At 38.1% G+C, this 27,500-nt stretch overlaps 1 protein-coding gene across 2 annotated transcripts in view; it reads left to right on the forward strand.

The window, feature by feature from the left end:
• PLXDC2 (plexin domain containing 2) overlaps positions 1–27,500 on the forward strand; it is a 254,160-nt gene that overhangs the window by 87,854 nt on the left and 138,806 nt on the right. Inside the window, exons 1-2 of one of the 2 annotated variants that reach the window (XM_051802445.1) lie at positions 5,804–6,269; positions 25,400–25,611. In XM_051802445.1, the coding sequence (XP_051658405.1) occupies positions 25,435–25,611 (177 nt within the window). In that variant the 5' untranslated portion in view covers positions 5,804–6,269; positions 25,400–25,434. Of the gene's footprint in view, positions 1–5,803; positions 6,270–25,399; positions 25,612–27,500 lie in introns of those variants that run through there. The other variant, XM_051802444.1, reaches the window with a different exon arrangement.

The raw sequence follows: 27,500 nt of genomic DNA on the forward strand, positions 1-27,500 counted from the left end.
GGATTATATACAGCTATCTATTAGAACAGCAATTTCCTTGAAAATTGGTAATGGTAACAAAGAGCTTGATGGATTTCATGCAGTTTCACTGACTTTGCTTTTAAAATATAAAACTCTCATATTAATTTGTCACTCTTTTTGGTATATTACTCCTAATGGACTGACTGCATGTTGAATACATTTGAGTTATAAGACCATGAAGGTAGTTGTCATGTTAAACCATCTCTTCTACCTCTGGGTATCTAGAGAGTAAATATTATGTTGGTACCCTGCATGCACTGAGTTTTCCTTCTGCTGAGCAAGGTCTTTGTTTCTACTTCAGTATTTTACAACATTAAAGAGGCTAATGCATAATGTATAATTATATTTTTTGACACTTGTAGAATTCCTGAAATCACTGAAGTCACACTGAAGATTAATAACATAATTACTGGTAAAACTTGCTTAGCTTGCTGAAGAGGTTTTGCATCCTAGAGAACATTGTTTTCCACATTCTCCAAAACACAGCTGAGCAACTAGATATTAACCTGAAGGATTTTCCCATGCATTCTTGAGCTAATTTAACAGGCAGTCAATTTACACTAATCTAGATTAATTGCTTTACCAATGTAGGGAGAAAATATTTTAAAACAGGCAAAATGTTACTTGATAAAATTTCAGCTAATAGACATGAATGATGATGAGGTTCCCTGTTCTCAATATGTTTTAAAAAGGTGAGTAAACCCCTGCCTTTCAAAAGGAAAAAATTTACATGAAAAACAGTTAAATATAATGAGGAGATTTACAAAAATCTGGGTTTATATTGCCCTGATATATTAATCCAATATGTTTGTAACTTCCTTATATTGAGTAAAACCCAAGACTTAAGTTCTTTATTTGTTGTTCTTTCCAATCACAAGTTTTCCATCTAGAAATTACCTGTACATCATTACATCCCTATATCCAGGTCTTCTTAAGAAGCTGAAGTTGGATGCTTAGTTTATGTATATTATTTCAAGTTATTTACACAGAGAAATCTAATGTTTAAAGGAATATTATAAGATTATTACATTATATAATTGTTGCATGGAAGGTTTGTATATGGAAGGAATTAGCCTGCCATCTCTGCTTGTACCTTTCCTTTTTTTGAAGCAGAGCATGTACAAAGCTGTGTTGTGAAAGCCGTCTGTCAGAGTCATTGGTCTTGTCCTGCAGGCCTCTGATGTGCAAACACCATAAATCTCACTCTGAATTATGGAAATACAACTGAAATTAGTGACTATGTTCATTAATTCAATCTTTCATGTTAGACCAGACTATACTGTTTTGCATGTGGTTACCTTTTCACATTCTGATAGTAAGCATTAGAGCTCACAGATAATTCATGCTTTTAAACTACATGTCTATAGCTCTCCAGCTGTGTTTTAAATCTTGTTTTTAAAACCCTTTTATTTTTTCCATGTGATGCTACTTGGCCAATGAAAATAAACAAGTCATCCATGTATCTGTTACATCCCTTTTCATTTATCTGTGTTTTTCTAACCCAGAGCTGCAAGGTGGAGGAGCATAACTGTGTAAATCCTAACAGCTTGTACTCAAAAAACCCAACATTTTTGACATCTACATTAATAATAGGGCTTTCTGAACTTGGAGAAAACTTATCCAACCAGTAGACAAAAGGAGCTAGACATTAAGGAGCTAGAAGTAAATCTTTGGAGAAGGTCAGTAACGTGAAACTCTGCAGGCAGTTTTATAACTTACAACTGATTTAAAATCCAGATACAGAACATGGTGATGAGACATTTACCTGAGCTCTTCCCATGCTGCATACCATTTACCAGAGGGTGCTAGCTGATGCTGTGATGAAAAATTCTTCCTTCATCCTGGTGTCTGACATTGCCCAATTCATTTTCTAAATTTGATGGCTCAGTCCAGCCCCTGAGTTTTCTAATCTTGACCCTGTTTATCAACATTTGTCTTCACATTTCTTACTTCAGGAACAGAGGAAGATCCCCTAATTTATCAGAAACACATGTGTACCTTGACTACAGAAGGAAATTATTTTCATTCAAGCAAAAGAGTATGTTCTTGATTCAGAAATAAATAAATAAATAGGCAGAAACTATGTTCAAAGGACAAAATAAACCACTACAATTCTAGATGATGCACTACATACAGGTTCTTCCTGAGTGGTTCCAAAGTTTTGCCTGTTTAATGGAGTCAACAAACCAGTTTTGTTCACCCCGGATGAACCTGGGCTAGTACATGCAAAATGGCAGGTTAAAAGAGGGATTTAGGCACACTGGAATGGATGGGCAATCACCAACCATATGAAGTTCAACAAGGGAAAGTACCGGATTTTGCACCTGAAATGGGACAAACCAAACTGTACTTACAGAAGGGGGAATGAGATGCTGGAAAGCAGTGCTGTGGAAAGAGACCTGGGGGTCCTGGTTGATGGCAAGTTGAATATGAGTCAGCAGTGCTCTGGCAGCCAGGAGGGCCAACCATGTCCTGGGGGGCATCACACAAAATGTTGCCAGCCCATCGAGGGAGGGGATTGTCCTTTACTCTGCACTGGTGCGGCCTCACCTTGAATATTGTGTGCAGTTTTGGACACCACAATATAAAAATATATTAAACTATGGGAGAGTATCCAAAGGAGGGCAATGAAGATGGTGAAGGGCCTTGAGGGGAAGCCATATGAGGAGCGGCTGAGGGCACTTGGTGTGTTCAGCCTGGAGAAGAGGAGACTGAGGGGAGACCTCATTGCAGTTACAATTCCCTTGTGAGGGGAAGCGAAGGGGCAGGCACTGATCTCTTCTCTGTGGTGACCAGGGACAGGACCCAAAGGAATGGCCTGGAGCTGTTTAAGGGGAGGTTAAGGCTGGATATTAGAAATAGGTTTTTCACCCAGAGGGTGTTTGATTGCTGGAACAGGTTCCCTGGGGAAATGGTCACAGTACCAAACCTGACAGAGTTCAAGAAGCACTTGGACAGTACTCTCAGGCACATGGCACACCACGACTCTCGGGGATGGTCCTGTGAAGGGCCAGCAGTTGGACTCGATGATCTGTGTGGGTCCCTTCTAACTCAGTATATTCTGTGATTCTGTGATTATGAGGAGTTCTTCTCTGGGTTGTGAGTGGTCTGCTTAGTTGGCTTCCTTCTGCAGTAGCTTCACTGCTTGGTGCAGAAGTCCTAACTTCTGAAAGGGAGTTATGAGGAATGGTAGGTATGGCTTTTGGTTTACAGTTTTGAACAATAAAGGAAATGCCAAGTTTTCCTCTAGACAAGAAAAAGGAAGGAGGAGATATGTCTGCCAACCTTTAGATATGCTAGCAAAAATGTGTGTGTATATCTGCATTTTCACTGTGATTTTTGGTCTCTTTCTCTCCCAGAAAAAAGTAGAAGAGACTGGATGATGCCTCTGTTTTAACCTGTTGAATAAAATGAAAAATAAAACCAAATTAGCTAGCATGTAGAACAATACAAAATGTTCATATGGATGCAATAGTTAGGCTGATCTGGTGAGAACATTGCTCCCACATTTGAGCATATTTATCTATTTTTGCAGTTTTGAAGGTGTCTGAGAAGATACTGCAGTGAATACAAGAGTCTCTTCTTGACTGTGATGCTGGACTTTACTCATTTCTAACCTTCCAACATTCCCAGTACACCAGACAGACAAGTCTGAATTAGGCAGGTGGGGGGGCAGATGGAACAAGGCACCCCTGGGACAGGCACAGGCAGCTCCCTTGTGACAAACAGCCTCTCCTCACCCTGGAGTGACTGTCTGGATTCACAACTCAGACTTCTGCTGATGGTGTGTGGTGGTTTGAAACTCCCAAGAATCTAATTTTTAAGTTCAAACCCCCCCTCCCACAGTTTGCCCCTGTGAGAGGGTTTAGTGATGGTATGGACTTGATATCTTTTTCACCTCCTGTGGAGAGTTTTCAGACAAAACCCAACCATTCATTATTGGGGGAAGGGAAAAATATTTACAAAGGTTTATTTACACCCACATATATATATTTACATTAAATTAAATTTCTCCTCTTCTTCAATAAAAGTCCAAGAAGAAAAGAGAAAAGTCTTTCTGTCACTTCCTCAGGCCACAGTTCCTTCATTTCAGTTTTTTGTGGCACTGGCTAGTGTCCTTCATTTTTCCCAAGGCAGCAGATTTAAGTGTGGCAGTCAGGATTTTTGTTCTTACTTTGTGGAAATTTCAACCCTGAGCCCGAGCCTTCAGGGGATTTCCTTGTAGATCTTCACTCCTCTTGTGTTAGAACATTGAAGGCAGCTTTCAGTTCAGTCTTACCAAAGCTCTTCTGCTCTGTCTCAGTTCGGTAGCACAATATAAGCAGCAGCAGCAGCAGAGGGCACGGCCACCTCCTCCGCATTCCGTCCTGGCTCAGCTCTCAGGACGACTTCAGGTTTTCAGCTCCTTTCTCTCTCTCTGTAGCTGCTGCTGCATTTCGGGACTCCCTAAGGGTTTGGAAGTCCACCTCTCCTCTTCAGAGAGTCTGTGGTTTTTGGGAAAATAATAGTCTTACCCCAAACCAGCTCTGTTGAGTTTACCTCTGTTTTGTTGCTCGCTCTCCCTCCTGCAGGAACATCTCTGCGTCTTTCAGCCGGCTTCACATTATCTCGTTGCTACTGGCTATCTTTTGGCTTTCAGCCATCGCTGCCTCTGTTCAGGACTGCTCCGCTGCCGCTTTCAGTGTCTTCTGCTGCTGCTGACAGTAAGGAAACTTTTCCAGCTCTTAATTATGGGACCCGGTCCAGCTTTGACACTATACCGGGTCTCCCGTAGCCTCGGCTGGGGGCTGGGGGCCCTTGGCCCCCAGAGGGGCCCACTGGTCCCCTGCCTCCTCGTGGCTCAGATCATGGCTACCCACCTTCTAAACTATCTTCACTACCTTCTCTTCCGTTTCTGTGAGTATGTAATTTCCGTAGGGCACATGTGGACTATTGATTGGTCCAGTATTATCAGTGGGGCAAACCATTACTATCTCAGAGAAAAGGTTTTTCAAACCACCACATGGTGCAAGCAGGGCTTTGTGGCCTCTCTCTGAAAGTGTTAGAGCCTATGGAGAACTTGCACAGGGATGCAGATAAGCAGGAACACTGGTGAAAGTGAGACTTTATTTGCCTTACTGAGGGCTGGCTCAGATCCCACCAAAGTCAGCAGAAGTGCAAATATTGGATCTGTTCTTGAATCTGTGTGGGTGTCTTCTCCTGGACTGAAAGCTTGGCTATCATACCAGTGTATTTTATTTAACCAAATCACAGGAAAAAAACGGTAAATGCAAAGATTTCTTTTGTTCTGGCAGGCCTTTTTTTTTTTTTCAGTTTCTAATTGAAATGTTTAGTCTTCAGAAACTTCCTTATTTGTGTTCTACAACTGTACTGCTGAGTAGGAAGCCGGGGGTCTTTACAAAGAATAAAGTGAATTAGTTTTAGCTAACTGCATCTGAAAAGCAGAGCACGTGGTCTTTGGCCTTGCTCTGAGAGTAAGTCTGCTAGAATTTTGGACAGCAAACTCTCTGAATATTAGATCCAGGAAAATTGTCACAGATTATTAGAAATGGGATGGATGGGAGCAGGCTTTATTGGAAACACTGGCTAAGCTTATGTCGTAATTGCTGTGCTAAAGCAGTAAACAGCTGCTGATCCTGTGATCTTTCTAGTGAAAAACAAGCATTTGTTGCAGTTATTTTTCAGATGTATGTTGTTGTTTGCATGGTATTTCAAGTATCCTACTTGGTATTTATATTATTAGCTCAGTGTTCTACCTTACAATAAATGTGTTTACTTATTACAGAAATACTGACCCTTAAAACATCTGCTTCTCAGCTGAAACATCCACAGCTCAGTGGGTGTGGATAGCTTCTGTTAGCCATTCTTTCATAATATTTTGCAGTCTTTGGCAAGCAATTTGAGTAGGATTCTGACCTCAGATGCACTCCTGTACAATGGTAATAGCTGTGCTCCAGTCAACAGCATTCTTCTAGTTGTATGTCAGTGTTAACTGAGGTCAGAGGACATCACAGTGAGTGGGCCACAATCCTGGCTAATTTTTGCCTGGCAGAGTTCTTTAAGCAAAAGACATAAAAACTCTAGTGGCTTCAGACTGATGCCAAAGTCTCCCTCACTCTTCTAGAGACTGAGCAGTAGCAAATGGTATGGCAGAAGGTTAACCAAATTGTTATGAGGAATAAAGGGTTCTGTGTCTATCAGCATTAGCGCAAGAGCCGTAACTGCAGTCTGACCGGCTTGGAAGAGCTGTGACTATCTGGAAAGTGCCTTTTGATCCTGTGCTGTCTCTTGTCTCTACCAATACTGGACCCAAGGAGAATGTTCAAAAGCTTCTTTTGGAGACTATGAAAGGGTTTCAATTGCCTCATGAACTAGGGGATGGGATGGGGACACCCATCATTTCTTGCAGAGGGAGGAGACTGTGTTGAAATCTCTGTGGGGGGCATTGAAAGAGGGAAACTATCATTTTAAGGGGTTTAGTGTGTTTGCAAATGTCATCATTTTCCTCCTTCCTTTTATTTTTGGCCTTCTCTTAGGTGAGTATTTCTCAGCCCACTCTCCTTTTCTCCCATCCTAAGCAAGTTGCCCATGGTCTGTGACTCATGCCCACTTGCCCTTCATGTCTGAATTCCTGTATTCCACCTCTGATAGACCACACCAATGCTGTGGAAAGAGTACTCATCTCCAACCTCCCCCTCTTCCAAAGCCCTGCTGCCTCCTCTGATGGTGGGCCACCTGAAGAGAGGGAAGATGCTCACATCACCTCAGAGCACAGATGAATTTAGCACATGCTTAACTCTTTATGTAGCAACAGAAAGGATGGGACAGTCTCTTTTGCCTGCATTTGCAGTGCATCTACCATCCTAGGTCCTGTCAACAGCAAAGGCACTTACCCACTGTGATCGTACAGGCCAAAAATAATAGCATCAACCAACCATAGGCCACATGGGTTAATATCAGCTGGGACTTCTATAATAAAAAGAGTTCAAAAGTAAAAATGTAGTATAAATTTAATAAGCACAGCATCCCCTAGAGGTTTGTGCTGCAGCTTACAGATAGGATAATTGAATGGTCCTTTTCCATAACAGGTTCCTCTTCAAGGTGTCATCTAGTAATAATTATAATGAGAATACATATTGAAATTAATTTGTAGATGAGTCATGTCTTAAACAATATGGGTAATACATTTTGGAAAATGAGTGTCATTCTAAAATAGAAAAAATGTTTTGCAAAACTATTTAACAATGTATCCTTTGCAGATTGCTGGGGAAAAAATAAGCTGTTTTGTAATTCTGATCACTGCTTATTCCCAACAAACTCCATTTATTTCCCACGTGTATTTATTGCCCTTTTAAAATTAATTAAACTGTTGTATTTCCTAGTACATATATTTAATGTTGACAGTACTGTTTCCATTAGTCAAATGGGCTCTTCTAAAAATCACCAGGCCATACAAAATGTTTATGCTAGATAATAGATATCCATATAAAAATGCAGTGAAATTTGGCCTGGACAATACATGGAAACATCTAGATATAGTTAATTTGACATATAAATAAACCATATTCACATCCTGAATGAAACAACTTACTCATGAAAAGTAATCAGTGTTTCATCTACAGCTTCTTTTTGATGTGGAAGACCATTGGGATATTTCCGGGCTGTAATATTTAAGATACTTCCTTGTAGAAAGGAGGAAACCTCCTGATAAAGCTATATAAAGGTGTTGTTGATATCCTGTGGAAACTGATGATTGAGCATGGAGCACACAACAACAGATGGTATAGCCCTGCACGAGGTCAGTAAGTTGTGGAAATACAAAACTGCCAATCCTGAAATTGAAAGCAGGTGGCAAAAAATTCACTTGGAGACTTGACATCTGTAAGTAATCAGTTACTGTAAGAGCCTTGATCAGACACAAATTCACTTAATTGCTGATTGCATTTTCAATAAGTAAAGGAGAAAGTAGCTACATTTGGTTAGAGTCACAATATAGGGTAGAAATACATAGAATGTGCTTGGAAGGACTTAATTTTAATTTTTCCTCCTTTTTTTTTTTTATTAAGCTTGAGTATATACAGTTCATAGCATTTTGGTTGAGAAAAAAAAAACATGTTTCACAACAGTTTTAGCAATGCTTCTGGGATCAAAGCTTTTTCTCAGAGCTTCAAACTGTTTCTCACCATACCTACATCACTTCCTGCTTCAAAAAAATGTTAATAAATAAATAAACAGAGGACATCTGGATTTGATTGGGGGGAGGGATTAATTTCAAATAAGGACATAAAAAAACTATTTTGACTAGAACTGAACTATGCTAATAGGGGTGTTGTGTTCTTGAACTTTGTCCTTTCTGGCAAGCCTTCCTTCCCTCCACAAAGGGTGGTTACTGAGCTGAAAATGCAGATGTCTGACACTGACCCAATGCTGACTTTCTTAGTAATGACAGGGAATTTAGGAGCAGGCAATGTGTTAGAGGGTACTAGTTTGAGAAAAATGAGGTTACTTATATGCCAAATTGAAGTTTAGAACACTTTCAAAGACTTCCTGAACATCCTCAATACACAATGGGAAAAACCTTTTTTATTGATCACCTAGAATATTTCAGGCTTAAAGGATTTCAAGGTAGTCAGGACAGAAAATGTTTGGTCTGTGAAGGAAAATTAACCCAGTAACACTAGAGCCAGAGCAGCCAATAGTTGCAGTATTCAAGAGGACTTAGAAATTGGGGACATGATCTCTTCTACCTGATGTTGTATGAGGCACATACATTTGTGAGAAAGTAGCACTGCCTGTTTCCAGAAATTTGAGAGTCTGTTGCAGTTGATTTCAATTCAGTTTTCCACAGCTGCATGTTTCAGAGAGGCTACCACCTCCAGTCAGACATCATCCTATACTAGAAGCAGTTTGACATCAAAAGTGCTCTGAGCATCCACAACTCTTCTGAAATCATTAGATCTTCAGGAGGTTGCACTTACTTTTACATGTTCCAGAAGTGCTTATAATTCTAACACTTGAACTCTGTGGGATAGTGCTAATAGAAGGAAGAAGCTGAGCTTACTAATGAGAAGAACCAGATCGAGAGTTGGTGGATGTCTGTGGATGGAATGTTGTGGATGGAATGATGTTCAGAAGTGTCAGTAGCTCACTCTGGAGAAATTATGCCTCTTTAAGATGCTTCAGTCATGCACCTGTAAAATGTGAAATGCCTCAGTCGTGTTGAGCAATGCTGGCCAGAGGATTCACAAATTCATGTTACAACAATGTTGCCTCATGGGCCTACTTCCCAGCCTATTTGCCATTGCATAGATGATTATCCTTTTTCTGGCAATGGAACAGTGTTCCTGTGGCATTTGCAGCTATTGCTTACATGGAACAATAAAAATCAGATAAATATTTAATATGAGTTTAACTTTTTAAATGTTGTTTAGTAGCTGAATACTGAGGAAACAGCATGCTGTGACTAATCAGTTCTCTGCAGAGCACCAACAGGTATTCCTATTCACTTCAATGCAAAATGTAGATCACTTTTAAAGATGAGATTTAAAGATGCCAATTTATTGGATATATGATGCATTTTGCAGTAGAATAATAGAATTCTGTGTGTTTCTGGGTTTTCTAACATCTGAGTTTTCTAAGAGAAACTAGAGGAGCCCACTCCATGACTAGCAGTTTTATGGTGTTGTTGTATGTTAGATACCATCAGTAAATTACCTTCTGCTTTTTCCTGGAATCTAGACATCTCACTGGACTTAACATGCACAGTCATTTCATTCCTTCCCTATGTGCATGCAAACTACTTTGCTCTTTTGCCACTACCTTGACTAAGTGATTTTCTTAGTGATTTATGTCATATTTATTCATGGAACAGTAAGTAACAGATCATAATATGGATATAGACTGTTTTGTAAATTAAAACATTTAAGTTCTTTGTCCACAGGCTTGAAGGGTGTGGAATAAGCCCAGTGCTGTTGCTATGCACTTATAATGTAACAAATTTTTGATATTAAGTTCAGATAAGAAAGGTCCTGGTTTTAAAATTTTTAAATGAGAAATGAGATTCCTTCTGTGATACTGAGAAAATATATTATAGCAAAATAGAGTTCAGGCTTGTCACATTGCTTTTCAGAGCAGTGATTTTCTGACTGCAGAACTCCATGCAGTCCTACTCTCCCCTTGGCTGTTTTATCTTCCTCTGACAGGTCACTGGAGAGGATAACATCTGATTTCAGACAATAAGATTGGGAAGAGGTAGCAGGCAAGTGAGGCCAAAGCCTATGGCTGAGGCTATGAGACAGCCTCTGCATGCAACATCACCTTTCCTCCCCACACTGCTCCTGCTCCTCCTTGCAGCTGGACTAAACAGGAGTGATGCAACATGTGGTCTGAAAATGTGCCTCTGCCTGGGAGAGCACAGGCTCATCTGGAGAGACCAGGCAGCTGTTGAAAAGGGAGATGATCAGAGTAAGTCTGAAAAGTGCTGATTAACTGAACTGGGCACAGAAAGAAACCTGAGTAAAGCTATAAAAGGAGGAATTCCCTGTCTAGGTCTGTACTTGGTGGGATGGAGCTGTCAGGGCTCTGGGTGGTGGAGCCTCTAATAAAACCTGTCATTCAAGGTATGGGAAAGATAACTTTGTTTGGATGGGGGACAGTTGACTTGGAGTCCAAGAATGTCAGAGGGAATAGTCAGTGTGCGTTTTTGTACCCCATGGAAGGGAGGGAGGAGATGTCTGGGGCAGGGCACACGGTGAGGAGTGGGAGCACATTCACATGTGGGGGAAGGGAAGAAAAAATCCATAAGAAAAAGAGAAGCAAGATTGATTTTGCCTATAGTTGAGTGCATTACAAACCTAAAAGAAATTGTATGAGCTGGTATTTGTGAAATCACTCATATTTAAAGCTTAAGGTGAAAAACAATATATTGATCAGCCCGTGTTTCCTGTGGAGAGGCTGTATTAATGACACCGAAAGTTTTCTCCCACAGCTTTCAGTCTCCTTACTTCAGCAAAACTGATGGGGGTAATAAAGTATGTTGTGCTTTTTCCCTTCTTACTGCATTTATATGAGAGGAGGAGACTGAATGTGCTGTCTTTTATTACTTTTCTCCTCCAGGAGTAGGTAAAAAGTGATATATGCTTCTCACTTTTTTACAAACAGATGATACTGGACAGATGCTTAGAAACGGCTTAGCTAAATCATGTGAAGGGATGAATACACTATGTGGAAAATCTGCAACTTTTGGCATAACCAGGCAGAAGTGAGACTAATTTAGGGCACAAGAAGTTGTGAGGTTTTGGTTTACCATCAATGTAAAAGAGGAAAAATGTCCATTCTGAGTTATGCGATAAAGTTCCATTAAATAACAGGCCTTTGAAAGGACCTGGTTCATGGAAGTGTCAGTGGTTTTGGGGGCTCATTTTGAGCCAGCAATGTGCCCAAATGCACCAAACTATGAGAAACTTGCACATGACTGACGTATGGGCTGCAAAACCAGGTTTAGTCTTTGAAGCAAGTGTGCATTTGCTGTAAACACTGGTTAGTGTTTAACAAACTCTTCCTCCCAAATTCTTTTCGTGTTACAAATGTGATGACAGACTGGAGCACCTACAATCCTACCAAAGTGTCCTGCTTTTGAAGTTGTTCCAGAAAATAGGAAAGACTACTTTGAGCAAAAGAGAGGGGCAGGATAGACAGTTTAAAAAATCCACAAGGACTGTAACTTTCTCAGATGTAAGGCAAAAAGTTTCCTGTGAATTTTGAGACAGTTCTGTCACAATGGGCACTTGCTTTCCAAAAATGAAAAGCAGGATCAAGTGAGCTACTCAGGCAGATAAGAAAGGTGGCCAAACCAGTTCTTTGGTAAGGTGGGAATGTGTGGTCTGCCAGTCTTTTACTGACTGCATCCTTTACTGATTGATAGCCTAGCCCTAACATTTATCTGAAAAGAGACCTGTAACCGGGCCTGTCAATGGTAGTGGGTTTGGATCTGTGGAGCACAGTGCACAAGCACAGTTAGCCTGTGCAAGCTTAACAGTTGCTTGGCCTAGACACCTGGATATCCAGGAACTGGTAATTTATCCCTCTGTAGTTCAGACATGGATATATCTGTGGAGACTGAGCTGCTTCTCTGCCTGAGTAAATGAGATGTACATATTGAGAAAGACAGTCAGCGTTCAGCAAGAAGACAGATTAATTTAAGACTAACTCCTACTAACTACAAAAAAAGACTAACTACAAAAAAATAACTCCTCAGTGGAGTGGAATTGACAACCCTGTAGAAGATGAGCAGTTCTAGGGGCTGTTAAAGTCCTATTAAAGTGCACCAGCTTGGGACTTGCATGAGATGTGAGTGCTTTGACAGTGTGAATTTATGTGTTATGGAGGGAGAGTTTGTGGCCTAAATTAACATTGAGCTAATTAGCAATAGAACCAAAATTACTATGAATATGTTCTTGAGAAATTAAAATATGATTTCTAGGGTTGTATTCATTTCCAGGAATCAGGTAATTCTTTGCATTGTACTCTTACAACACTGAATGAAGTCTAGCTGTTGTTTGAATCTGTTCCATGTCGCAAGATGTGAAAATCTAGTTTCCAAACCTTATTGTGGCTGCTCTGGCTCTGGGTAGGCTGTCAGCCAGTCTGTGGGTTAAAACCTTGGCAACAAGGTGCTGTGACATAGAAGTATAAAATTGCTGTAAAAGATGTCTTTTTGTGCAACTGGCTGGTGCTTTACTGTCTTTGAATCTCAAGGGCAGGGTATGGGGGAATCATAGCTGACTGATGGCACTATTCTTCATTTGGAAAGGGAAAAGAAAAAACGTGTTGAGACAGCATTATTATGTGCTTTTTAGGAATAAAATCTATAGTGGGTAGAATGAGGAGAAATGGCTGATTTTTCAAGTATATTTTACAGATATATCAGTTTGTCTAACAACATAGACTGCATTTTGACTGACTTACTTTCCCAAATCATTCTGTACTCAGGTATTTCTGTCTTTGATTAGTAAGTAAACACACAAATATAATTTTATCCAAAAAGCTTTTAAAACACACTATTTTCACTCTTATTTAAAGACATTTTTCTCCTTTCTCCTTTGAATTTGCCTTGTAACCAGTAATAATAAAGAACCTGAGCAACAGCCTGAGCAAGTGGCTGAATAGAAATACAAATGCTCTGCACAATAGTGATTACCCAAGGAAACAAACCATCTTGTGAAGAAGGTCTCTTTCTCGTAGAGCCATTCCTTTGGATCTCTTAATGCACTGGGTAGTTTGCATGCATTCAATCATTGAGTCTACCAAGTCTGAATTCCTATAAGCTCAGGTTCATTTATAAATTAAGGTCCTCCAAAGCACTTAAGCACATTTGTGAGTTTTTTAAGAAACTGAACTCCCTTGTTCCATGTGTCACCTCTATTCTTTTTTACCTTCTGAAAAGTAAAATAACATACTCTTCATGTGATGATTAATGTGTAATGATCTTCACACATTACATAATGTCCTATCTTCCACTTAGAAAAGCACTGGCACAGCAGAGAGTTGTAAATCTGTCCCTTTGTAAGTGTAGACCGATGTAATTTGAGCTGGCTCATCCCTGCACAGCTTCCAAAACACCATGTGCTTTGCAACACGGCGGTATCCATTTCTGCCTCCTTTTTGAAAAAATGCACAGCTGAAATGTATGTACACAGCAAAGCCAGCCCAGCAGGAGTGCTGCAAAACTGTTAATGCTTTTTCTTGGAAATGTTGTGGTAGCATTGGAAGATGTATAATAAAGAAGAAAACCACATTTATTCAATCTTGTCCCAGAACATGTCTATCCAAATAACTAAATTCCATGTAAGTTTGGTGTATTAAAAGTGAATGGCAGCAATGCAGTTCCTCATTTTATTTAGGCATGGGGGGAGTGCATGTGAACAGTGTCAAAACTAGGCTTTATCTGTAAGTTCTAAAATGCCTTTATAGGAGTTGAGCCCTTCCAGTTCTGTCTGTCAGTTAAAAACTGCCATGTGAAAACATGCCCTTCCTACCCTTTACTCCCCAGATCTGGACAATCCACAGTACTAGTTTGTCTGTCTTTTGAGAGGAGACAAAGGCAATATTCAATACTCCATGTATCAGGCAGTCCAATTAAACATTTGCTGGATAATTTCATTGCTTTGACAAGTTTCAAGATTGATGCAATATTTTATCTTCTGTTTCTCCAATATCTCTGCCAGTTTTCAGATGGATTATTTCTTTTCTGCCAAGCAAAGAATGTCTTTCTATCATTCATATCTCAAATCAGCTTAATTCTTATTTTTATGTCTCTGATTCTTGATGGGTTTAATACAGCTGTTCTTAGACTCTAAACTCATTTCTACAACAATTCCTTCTTAATGTATAATTTACATATTTTTTTGTTCCCATATCAAGTCTAGCAAGGCAGATTTTGTGCCAGAGCTTAAAAACAATCTCCACTCTAATTTCCTACCATTAGTGTACTAGAAACATGATATTTTTCTCCAGCAGATCTCCTGATCTAGGATTTTAGCTCAAGCTAAAATGAGAATTTCTCCTGAAAATAAGAAATAAAAGCTGAAGGCATTTAGATCCATTGTAATTTCAGTGACAAATTTAATCTTCATTAGATAAAATAGAAAATAGTTTGCCAACAAAGAGTTTGAAAGAAATAAGCATTGACCTTTCATTAACAGTATGTAGCTATTATCTGGTCATCAGTAACACAGACTATGTTTATCACAGAGAGTATCATTATCTCCATCTTCCAGGTTGCAAAAGAGAAGTATCCATTGAGCTATTGTGAAAAATATTTTTTAAAAAAATAAGTAACCTACACTTTCAGAGCTTATATTTGGGTTCTTTTATAGAATCCATCTCTACATCATATATATTTACTGTAGTTACTTAGGTTTCTCTTGTGCTTCCTGAAAGTTGAAAGGTTCTGATTTCTCTAGTGACTGCTTTTACAGAGGACCATATCTGTGGTACTGACTTACTGCACTGGGCCAGATTGAAGCCCTTACTGTTTCAAATCACTACTATATTTTCAGAAGTCCTTAAAACACTTAATGCATATGAATGAAAATGGAAGGCAATAGGTCTTATTTTTTAAAATTTTGTACTATTCTTTTGGAACAAAATATACAGAAATGAGAGGACTGGGTAAATATATAGAGAATTTAAGTTGAACAGCAGCTGCAGGTTGAGGATGAAGAGATCTTGAGACAAGCTCTAATGTCTTTTTTTTTTTTAAATACCATTTTCATTTCTTGACCATCCCATCTCTACCAAAAAAGTGCCAAGAGTAAAACACAGTAAGTATAATTAAGTATATCTATAAAGGCAAGATAATTAGGCTAAAAATATCTTGATAACTTTAAAGGACTAACATTTAAGATATTTCTCAATCATTGCTGACTTCAACATATAACCCTGCCATATAAGCCCAGTGAAACCACTTTTTTTTTTTCCTGACCCTTGGAGCAACTCTATGTTTGAACATGCCAATTTACTTCTTTTCCTTTTTGCAGGACATTTTATGAAAACCCTGTCTTGACACCACAGTTTAGTGAGGTCTGGCACTAAGCCTTCACTGTTTATTAAGCGAATTCATTGCTTCCACAAATCATCCATCTATTTGCTTGCACCTGGATAAATCTTTCTAAATCCTGAATCACTGTTGGTGTAGGAAATGAAAGAAAATATAAGATTTTGTTATTTAGTCCACAATGAAAGAAAAGGGGTTTAAATTTTAAGTTCTGTCTAAAATCGGTGTGTGCATTTAGCACTGAGCTGAAGAAAAGTTTAAGTTATGTCTTCACAAACAGTTTAAATTTTAATTTTCCCATCTTCAAAAAACCCTCTTTTGCTGGAAGAAACATCACAGTAGACTTTTTCTTCAGCTTTTTTAATATCAGATACTGTTGCATTCTCTGCCACACATTTCTGGGCAACAGCAATTGCTTGTTCATTTTCCAGTTTTCCAAATCCTGAGCTCTGTGAAACATCTAATACTGCAAACCACTTCCTTTCCACTCTTATGAAGGGGGCAGAGGGAATTTAGGACACAGCAAGAGAAACGTGCCATATTTAAGTCATACTGGGGCTACGTTGCATGATCTGCTTTTCTTTGAGGTGTCCAGGTCAGGTTGAGTTCTGCAAAATGGCACTCTTTATGTAGACTGTATTTTGTCCCACTGCCACAGATTCATTAATAAATCTGTTTAGAGCAAGTAAGGGGCTTAGGAGTTTGGCCCTGTTTGCAGACAAACTTATTAACAAGGTGATTTCAATCTGCTGGGTATCCCTGAAAAGGGAGGAGAGAAAATCCTTCATCTGTGTGTCCATCAGCATTTGTTGTAGCTGACAGGGCATTATGCCACCTTCCTTCTCTTATTTCCACTGTGGCTGGTTGCTCAGACTTTAATCTATGCCCCTGAGGTGATGTTGTCTATACATGTTTACACTGTGCTGAGAGGTGAGCCCCATTTTCTCTTTGCTTGAGCAACCACATTCTGCGTGGTTGCCTTTGGTGTGAATGCTGACATCGATCCTTGTGCCTAACTCAGTCAATCTGACAGGGCTACCCAGGAAGCCAATTACCCTCTGATGCTGCTTCAGCACCAGGGAGTGACAAGCCTGTGGAAAGCTAAGTGATGGTGTCTGGGCCAAAGCGGTGTCCCTGGAATCACTACTCCTTGCCTCTGTACGCTGCAGAGTGCAGGGGCACTGTGTGTTGTCTGTGCTAATCCACTTTTCAAGCAATGAACTTGCATCTGTCTTAGCCTTTGGCTTTTCCTCAGGCTAAAGCTGAAGACAACCCTTCTACCAAAGCTGCATTTGGCACTGTCTACTGGGAACGGCATAAATTAGCCATGCTAACACAGTTTGGTACATTCCAGATATTTGCTGTCTTCTGTCTCAACAAGTCATGTAAAAGAAGTTGCAGACATATGCTGCAGTTCAAATTATGAATGCCTAATTCATTTTTTGTATGGTTTTCTCTGGCATCCCTGGATTGTTCTAGGGCCTAAGTGTTAAGATCCGGTTATTAAAATTATTAGAAATGCCTCTTCCTGAATTAAGGTACAAATGAGACCAAATACCAAAGTCAATAGTATGGGTTTTATTTGATGGTAAATGTGAGACAGAGAAAGAGAGATAGAAAGAAATAGGAAAAAGGAGGATGGGGGTAGAAGAAAGAAAGTGACAGAGAGAGATTAAAATAGAAAAAGTACCAGCACTCTGTGTAAACCGGCACTGTTCTGTAGGTCCGGTTCTTCTGGTCTTCTTGGTGGGGAGAGTTTCCCAAAAAACATAGAGTCTAATGGATTAATATATGTTCAGGAGATGCCGGGCACCTCCCCTTGGAGTGGGAGAAGCTTTGCAGTCTCTTGTAACAGATTTGGATCACATGCAGTCTTCTGAGGTGAAGGTCTCAGGAATGAATTGGGGGGGGCGCTTTGGGGGTCTTTGGTGGTTTATGACCACTTCTCAGCTGCCTCTCATGTGAGTCCTGTATATATGTGGTCTTCTCTGGGATCAGAGAGAAGTTTGGTCTGGAGAGATTTCACCATCACAGACCCAAACTCCTTCTCCCTCACCACCCCCTGAGCCTAGCTAGGGCTGATTTTTAACACAAATGCATTCTTCTTTCCTGAGCCTTGCTTGCTTCTCCTCAGACTTGAAATGATTAAACAATAGTTTTACCTCAAGTCCCCAGTCACAGTCCAAACTCCAGTCAGGAGGCACTGGGAGGAGGGGATGCTTTGGTGGCCACAGACAGAACTGTTGCTTCCTTGCAGTTTGACAAAAAGTCTTTCTATGATTTTGACAATGTTTAAGACATTACTGACCTATCAGTCCATCACTGATCCATTGCTGGATCCTTGAGGAAAAATAAAGGTGCTTTCAAATTGGAACTGTGAGGTGGACACAATGGATACAGCTGTAATACTGCTTTGCAACATTAGCAATTATACTGTAATCCAGTTATTGACCAGAAAAAAACTTTTTTCCAATGTGTTTAAATAAGGTACAGTTGGTACCTTATTTTCTCTGGAAAAGCATAGAATCAAGTTTGGAAAGGCAAGAATTTGCATATAAATAGAATATTATAGAGAGATCTCCATTTCTCTTAGCAGGACTTTTTTTGTTGAATTCTTTACTTTTTCTTACTTTTTAAACAAATAATTCTGTGGCTTAACAAGGATTTGTGATATGGAGAGGTTTGGACAGAAAATACGTAAATTTCAGATGAATTAATATTTTGACATTATTACTACAATGGTTAATTAGAAAATGTTAAATTATTTAAAATGTATTAAGTTCCTGCTTTTCTATGCTGTACTTTGATAATCCACAAATCAATACAATTATAAATATTTTGAGTTTTGTACCAGGGACATAGGAACATTACAGATATACTTCCTTTGGAAGCTTAGTATGTGCTAAGAATTCATGTAGGTACATTTGGGTGTCTGCATTATTAATAATTATTGCAAGTGTACTTGGGAATGTGGATACAAAACATATTAAAGATTAAGTGATATTTGTGATTATTTGTGCTGAATACGGCCAAAAGAAAGAATCCCAGCATTGACCAGTGTGTCAGGAAGCACCCTTTTCTTGCTAGTCAGATGAGATCAGGAGAGTAGTGTTTACCACCTATAATGCCAAATTTTGTGCTGGAAAGGAGGAAAGGAAAGGGAGAACTTGGAAAAATTCCTTTAAGTAGGCTTAGGCCTATAACTCTACTTGGAAATTTTTAGGGATCTTCAGCTGAAAAATCTTGAAGTCCAGTGTTAAAAAATGGTTGTATGTATAGCAATGATCAAAGCTATGTGAAGTTATACTGATGTTACAGCAGGTGAGACAAGAGAAAGTTAAGGAGAAAGCAAAGTCTTTACCATCTTTCATTTGGAAAAACTATTCCAGTTGCACATTGCATACTGACTTTAGGTAGACATGAATAGCACAGTATTTAATTCTTCTCGTGATCCATGGGGTCCAGCTCTCTGATCTGATCCACCTGAAAATTCTGGGAATATCACATTTGTAACAGTACATCTGTGAAGTTTTAAATCAAATCAGAACGACATCATTCTGGCTTTTCTAGGTTTTCTGTTAGTAGGGATGCTGAGTAGTGCTCAGATTGAATTTACCATGGCTGGGCATCTAAGCCTATTAGAGCTTTTTTTTTTTTTTGTAAGAAAAGGCTAAACCTCAATCAATTCCAATTTCATTACCTATGATCTCCTTTCAAAGTGATTTTGTCTTCCTGTCTCAGAAAGTGGAGGATTGAGATAGAGGATTACATTCTGGAGTTTTTCCTTAATCATAATTGTGTTATCATCAATCCAAAAGCAATACAAAAAAAGTCTGCAAGTGTGGGACGCAGATGTGCATAAGACATGTAAGAACTTAGTAGATGTGAAAGGTTATATGCCTTCCACTTCTGTTGTGATCAGCCCTCCCTAGACTCTTATCACTGTTTTAACCTCAACTGTGAAACCAACTGAAATCCATCTAAGTTGTGTTTATAAAAAAAATTAAGCACATCAGAATAGAACTTTTTTCTTTTTCATTTTAAATCTCCCCACTATAATGGCTTCAAAATCTTGATACTGGCTAGGTTTTTGGTGATGACTGATATCACTGTGTATTGACCAAAATTCTCTCTCCCTCCTCTTATTACCTAGTACCTTCAAGACTGCAAGCCTTCTTTGACACATAAATTGTACTTTTTTTGTTCTGTGTGTATCCAGTTAGGAATAAACTTAGGTCTTGGTCCCCAGGTGGAACTGACAGGAAGAATAGCAAAACACATCTGTAATAAGCTATAAAACTGTAATCAGACTGCTTGTAAATTCAATGTACACGTTAAATTATTGTGTTTATGTAGCTGGAGAATATGAGTGAAGCTGGAATTAAACAGTATTTCCTCAATGTTGATGTAAGCTAATCAAAGTAACAGTATTGTTACCAGTGGACTCAGATCTTGACTTTGCTTATACCATTCTAATTTACTGGTATGATTACATAAATAACTACAAAGTGAAATGAAATCAGGTAATTTAAAAAAAAAAAATTCCAGCCTGCAGCAGTTATATTTGTGACAAAGGGAAAGTCTGGGTTCATATTGTTGATAAAATGGATGTGTAAGGAAATTACCAGTTATTTCCCTACCATAATACCTATTATTATTGATACTAACTCTGTATTGGACATGAGTCTTAATTGCTACTTATTGTATAATTGCAAGGAAAACATGCATCAAAATCGTGTTGGTATTATTTGTTGTTTTGAGCATATAATACAATAGCATCATCTTCCATCATCAGTACTTTATCATTGTTAACCTCTGACTCCCTTTGCAGGCCCTGTTCGGTGAAAAGAGGATCATGCTAAGCATTATTTTCCCACATATTTACTACAATTCTTTTATCAGTCTCAGCCAATCTGTAAAACAAAACTATAGGGGTCTGGTCTTCTGTGTTTTTTAAAATCATGAACCAAACTGACACAGCTGTTTGTGTGCTAATTGTCACCATGGGATAATTTTTGCAAGTAATGTTATTTTTAATTTATTAAGAAATTTATCATATCGTTATCATAGACATATTGAAAGCCAAGCTTATCTGTTATATCATTCCTAAAGAAGGTCAGAGAAATGGCATTGGTTCTAGTCTCATGAGTCAGGTACAGCAGAAAAAGAAGTCTCTATTGTGCTGAGCTGTTCATAGGCAGAGTTAATTTAAACTAGAAATTTTTCTTCTTATGGGAAGTATGAGTGGTTTTTGCTGTGATTTTGGTCCTTCAGTATATGAGCTCTCTCCTTGGAGAATCCTTTAAAGGAACGTTTCTGTTTTGAAGAGTCTATAACTTCATGGGACCAGTATTCGTATCTTCCACCAGCATTTGTTGGGTTCTCATCTTTATACTAAAATGATCATAATAGAAATAAAGACTCATGAGACAGTCTATAGAAAGTTACTTAAGCTGAAGTAGTATGATGGCATTTTCTGTCCCTAGATGAATAAATTTGTATATTTGATACTTGATTTTGCTGGCATTTGGGCTGTGGCATATTTATAAAGTTGATAGTATATCTCATAAGCAATCCATTGAATAGAGGTTTCAATGTGAGAGTATTTCTAGGCTTTCAAAAAAAAATGTTGCTGATTATGGTGCATTTATGAAATTAGTCAAAGTGAAGAGTTGGCTTAAATGTGTGCAATCATGAAATGTGAATAACATGTTTTCCAGAAATGCAATTCTGAAATTCTGATGTGCTGAAATATTCCAGAAACCTTCGTATGAGCTCATGGAAAAGGGGAAAATAAACCCCAAAATTAGTTGAATTAGTGGTAGATGATTTTCATATTTGCCTTTTTTTTATCCAAATAGGGGTTTTTTTCACCTTTGGTTACATTGCTGTCCATAAAATTATAACATCCTTTTCCTTGTAAAGTGAGATATATCTTCCTTATAAATAAAGCTTTATGCAGATCAGACTTCTGTACTAAATCAGAGCTGTTTTTACTTGTCAAGTTCTGCTGTTGCATTTTGGTTTAATTTGCTTAGAATTTTTCATCTTTTCTTTGAGGGAAGGCTTGGAAAAGCAGAGAACCCATGCCCCCACCATAGTTAGGTGTTTGCTTCCCTTTCAGCAAATCTGTCTTGTGTAGCCCAGCATTTCCACTCTGTAAGAGCACCTTGCATAACTCACAATATTGGAGTGGACAAACTTCTCTGCTTATTTAGTTGTTATCCGCTTTCAGCATTGATTTATATCAATGATGTGAGTGTAAAGCAGCTCTATGGCTCTATGTATTTTAGTACAGGACAAACATCTGCCTTTCCAAAATCTCAGACTAGCAGAGCATCCTCAAAAGTCAGGTCCTGATGTACAAGACACAGGTTTTTGGATGTCTGTCTTCCATCAGTTTACTTTAACACAGTTTAAAGGCTTATTTAGTACCTGTTAAAAGGCAAACTCAAGTAGTAAAAAAGCTGTTATCTGGATACTTGATGGTTTAAGCAATAGATGCCAAAAGCTTTCAAAAACCTTTTTGATGTGAGCATGTAAACCTGTACAAAAGGAAATTTGAAGCACCTGTCTTAGATGTGAATGAAAGTGAGTCTGACTTATAATTTTCACCCATTCCTCTTCCACAGTGCCTTCTGTAAATATTCTGTGCAGGCCTTTGCAGTTTGTGTAAATGATGCCCCTATTCCCTCAAAACCTTTGGTGGTCATTCTGATCAACCACATCAACTACAGATGGCTGAACTGGCCAACTCTGACAAGAGTTTCTGAACTTGCCAACAGTCGCCAAATAGAGCAGTGGAATCTTTTTGTAGATTTCTTTCCCCTATCCCCACCCTATTGTCTCTCTAGCTTTATTCACTATAGAGCTGTAATCTTAAATTTTAACTTAACCCAAGGAGGCAAGGAGCTGCAGACCTAATGATTTTCATTGCTAATTTTATGAAAATTTCAAGAACAAGAGCTGAAGGATCAAACCAAAACACCATCTTCATTACGTATTCATTGGACAAACCTCTACTCTATTTTTACTACTTCCAAAATATTGCTGTACAGTATCAGCCATATAGACCTTCACACAGATACTGGCATGCCAGTGGCAGGACTATATATAAGACTCTTAGTTTGCACATAAAAAATATCAGTTGAAAGCTGTAATTCCAACTTTAACAGATTCAAAGGCTTACTGTAGTTTTGTGTCTCTGTTCATACAAGTTGAACAAGTTGCTACTCATCTGTATTTGCCAATGTTATGATTTTATTATAATAAAGATGTTACTGTATTTGGCTTCTCTCCAATTTATTTGAATGACATATTCTACTTCAGTGTTAATTAGGTGCAAGCTCCAAGATCTAAAAGATAAGACTATAATACTTTGGTACATTTCCTCTAAAATGCCTTTTATGTGATTTATTAGCTACACAAAGATTCCAATCAGAAACATTAAATAGTTCTAACTTGTAAGGTATTGGAATTTTAGGTTTCTGAATACTTTTTTTTCATGAGCTGCCTGCTTTTAGAATTTGAAAATTAATTTATTGATCCATTATCTGAGAATTTATATATTTAAGTTATATTTACATAAAAGTAAAACATCCTATTCAGGCCATTTTAAAAATGTTTGTCATTTTCTCAACATTAGAGATCTACTGGGATAAGCAGAGAGAGCGTGCTGGAGCAGAGCTGGTTTAGCCAAGCCATCACCTCTCTCTCTCCAGCCCCCATAGCTTAAGGAAAACGTTTAATGAAGGAGGAATCATACAGTACTTTTCTCTCTTCTTTGAAATCACATCCAGATTTTACACTCTAGCTTCAGTATCTCTAATCTGCCAGTCCAGGATAGTTAACTAGTCTATTGATAACTGTGTTTCATGGATTTCAAAGGTAATGGTGTGAAAAACCCCAAAGACTAGTTTTAAACTGAAAAGTTATCAGTTCATGCTTTCAATTCTTGCTACTATTGCATTTAGAAGGATATCATGCATTCTGAATACAGTTAGATGATTTTAAAGCTTCCTTATGTCACTATAGCTTGTACCTGTTAAAAATATTTATCAGTGTAATGGCAGAAACAGTATGTTTTAGAACATTTTCTATGTTTCAAAGAGAAAAATCACATAACTAAAATAGTTGAAAAGAGATAAAAGTTGTGCATTAATGACATCAGAGATTTCTGTAATGGGGAATGGTGTAAGCCAAATTTTGCAGATGCCATGATGCAATTATACTGTAAAAGAAAATACAGAGAAAATTGTGCAGAGTTTCCAAGACAGTGGAAATACCCCAATATACTTTTATCTTTCTTCTCGCCATCACTATATTATTATAATTTTAAAAAACATCTTGTGTTATGAACACCTTATAGGTTAGAAATCACCTTATGAACACCTTATAGGTTAGAACTCTCTTCAGGATGTGGAAGAACAAGGCATAAGTGCTTTCCTTTACAAATGGAGCTCATCTTGAGGTGAATAGGATTTAAGACCCTCCCCTAACTTTCACATGTTCTATTTGCTAATTTAGGTGATTGCCTCAACATGTCGAGCATGTATGTGAGCCATGAACTTTCTAGTCTGTCAAAACCAGCATCTGGCAGATTTTTCTATAGCCATGACTCCTACACATCTTCCTGCTGTGATGCAGGAAATTCTTACTTATTTAAACCTTTGATAGGTAATTTTCTATTTTCCTGTCTCTTAGGTACTTAGACAATACAGGCAATGCTCAGAAAGGACCTTGGGAAGGCTGCCTTCTTTTGCTCAGAAGCTTCAGTTAAAGAGAAGCAATGGAAATATTTTTGCAAATAATTTATTTACCAGTCTACCTTTTCAGTGTTTCCTTTTACTTTTCAGCTTCTCTTGAAAGTTCATTTTTTCTGTTTTTTGAAAGAAATCACCTTCTTCCTGGCACAAGAAAAGCACAGAACATCCCTCTACTTCTCCTTTAAACCCAAAGAAGTATGAAAAACATATCTGATTTTTAATGCAAAATATGCAAAATTACCCTCTCTTGATGATGTTAACAGAAATAAATTAACAGAAAAATACTTTGATTGATTTTTGGATTGTGCAAAATAGAAGAATTTATGGTTTTGTCTGGTGATAGTTTTATAGTTCTGTTTTGCTGATAGTTTTACTAGCATGAAAAAGTTGTGAATGAGCATGAAAAAGTCCTAAAAGAATATGTAAAACACACCACCCAACTGCTCAACTGCTCACCCTTTGCAGATGTTATAGTGGGTGTCTACAGACTTCAGACATCATTCATGTTTATCACTTGTACAGCGGGACAGCTTTATTTTTGCACTGGAACAGATGTTTATGAGAATTCCACATCTTTCATAGTGTTTATTTGCCTATCATCAATGCTTCCAAGCTCTTTCAACATAAAATCAGTAGGAAAAACTAAATCTGTACAAGTGTTTCTTTACCTCTTCTAAATTTTTCTTAGATAATTAAAATATTTTTTGTTAAATTTATTTTGAAAAGGAACAACTAAGGGTAGGTATGTATTAAAGTTACAAGAGTTTCAGGAAAAACTTTTCCCAGACATAAAATAATCAGAAAAATAAAACATTTAGGATGTTTAGAGGTGTCTACAAAACAGTCCAAATTTCTGAGTTTTTTGAAAGGATAATATTCTGTCTATTCTTTTAAATACTTATGTTGTTGTAGAAAATTTATGAGAAATGTAAATGGCTATTTTATGGAGTTGCTCAAAACCTTTATAAAAACTTCTTAAGTTTTCAATTGTGGTTAGTAAACTAATGTTCTGCTCACTTATTATCTTGTTTTGGGTTTTTTTTTTCCTGTCAAACAGGTGCATTTTATGAAATTGTTCAGAGCTTCCCTCGAATGGAGGAAAATGTGCGAGTGGATTCATATGTAAGCAGCAACAGGTGGAGAAGGCACTCAGAGTCTCTCAAATCAATTGACACCAACAGAGCCAGCATGGGGCAAGATTCCTCTGAGCCAGGGGGTTTCACAGACCTGCTGCTTGAAGAAGGACATGACAACACCACCCAGATTGAGGTAGATATTCATTCCATCTATTTTTTTATTCAATTTGTCGTCTTTGATTGGGGGTAAGTAAAAAATTAGGACATTTCCTTCCGTGTATTCAAATGTCGACAGGGAAGAGAACCTCTGGTCTTTGTGAACCTGTCAGCATGTGGAAGCTAGTTATCTCTTGTTCTGGGGCAGGAGCCTATCCTTTCTGACTTTTGAAGATAATCTCTTGAGGCTGTCTGTTCCTTTACTGGAAAACACCTAAGGGAAGTCCCATGTTTTGGCAGTTCTGGAGACATGGAAAAAGTAGTATTAAAATAAAATAAAACTGAATTATTTTTTAGAAGCTGGTGTAAACACCTCAATTTACGAGACTTTGCCTGTCTTTATGGAGAACTATATCCAGGCACAAAGGGGAAAAGGCTCTAGAAAAATGAGAATTTGGAAGAAAATTCAGGTTGGTCATTGAAACAATTTGCACATGTTATTTGAGTTTTGGTCTTCCAAAGAAGAATAACATGGATCAAGTCCATCTGTATAAAGTCTTGGGATATTCTCCCTCTGTTTCATGGTGTCATTCAACCTTTGATTTCTTTTTTAAAAAATTTTAACTGCTATATTTCCCCGTCCTCTGTCCTGTTTTGTTTGGTTGGTTTTGTTGTTGGGGTTTTTTTAAGTATTGGTTTTGAGGTTTTCTTATTAATAAAATCTACATCCTGTTTTTCAATAAAATACGGCTTGGAATAAACTACACTTAACATTTTCATTGTTTAGAATCTACTTCCAAAGCAACAGTACTATTTATTTTTCAGTTCTGAGAAGCTCACTCTGAGACAAAAAAAACAGCTTTCAGATTTTGGGTTGTTATCTTACAAAGTAAAAAAGCAAAGCAATATAAAACCCATCTGTAGAGACAATGGCATGTCTGCAGCATGAGTGAAAAATAATAGTACTTTCTGAGAGGTGCGTTTTCTGTTTGTTATTTTTTAAGCTTCCCAGTTTGCACAACACTAATTATGTTTCCTCTTGTATAAACATGGAAGTCACTGGTTGGTAAATTATAGTTTTGAATTGCATGTTGCTTTTATAATTTCTGTTTTCCCCCTGTGTAATCCTCATGTGCCCATATGTGTAGCAACTCATACACACACAACACAGATCGATCTTGCATGCAAAGTGCAAGATGTCTCAGTTACAGCAAAGTTTGAGTAGCTGATCTTTCCATGGCTTACCCATAGATCCCTATGCAGTGTCTCCCTTCAGTTCCAGCTCTTATGAAGCAAAACAGGTCAGATCTCCCTCTCTAACACTAATGTATAGCAAGATTTGGAGGGAAAAAAAAAAAGAAGAAAAAGAGAATGCTTACAAATCAATATGCATAGAATGACATTTTTCCAGGGGCATCTTTCCTGTCAGATTAATGGCCTTACAGTGTCTTAACCTGAATAGTACATCAACCTTAGTGAGTTTATTGAATTCAGGTTTTGTGTTCTGTTGTAACCCTCTTTTTCTAAGGTCTTCTCAGCACAATAAGATAACTGAGTTGTGGTTTTACACATTATCGGATTCTGTTGAAAATCCCTATTACACCACACAGGCATCTTACAAAAAAAAACGTTGATGCCTGGCTTTATAGAGGAGGTAAAGTGTACTACAGATATTCAGAGAGGAAGAATCCGCATGTCGCAGTTTTCTGTAGCTTGGGAGCTTATCGGTAGTGTTGGAGAGCATATTGATTATTTTAAATCCTTGCTCTGTGTACATTGCAGGGCTTGCTAAAGAAAATCCAGAGAATGAGTATTACCTGCCACTTATATTTAGCAGTGCTACCGGATGACAACATCCCTCCTTTACAGACACTGTTTCTCTCTAAAATATTTTCTAGGCTTACCATGCAAATGCAGAAGACTTCT

The sequence above is a fragment of the Manacus candei genome, unplaced genomic scaffold (genome assembly GCF_025592945.1).
Source record: "Manacus candei isolate 608988 ecotype Guabito, Panama unplaced genomic scaffold, ASM2559294v1 h1tg000056l, whole genome shotgun sequence".
Classification (NCBI taxonomy): Eukaryota; Metazoa; Chordata; class Aves; order Passeriformes; family Pipridae; genus Manacus; species Manacus candei.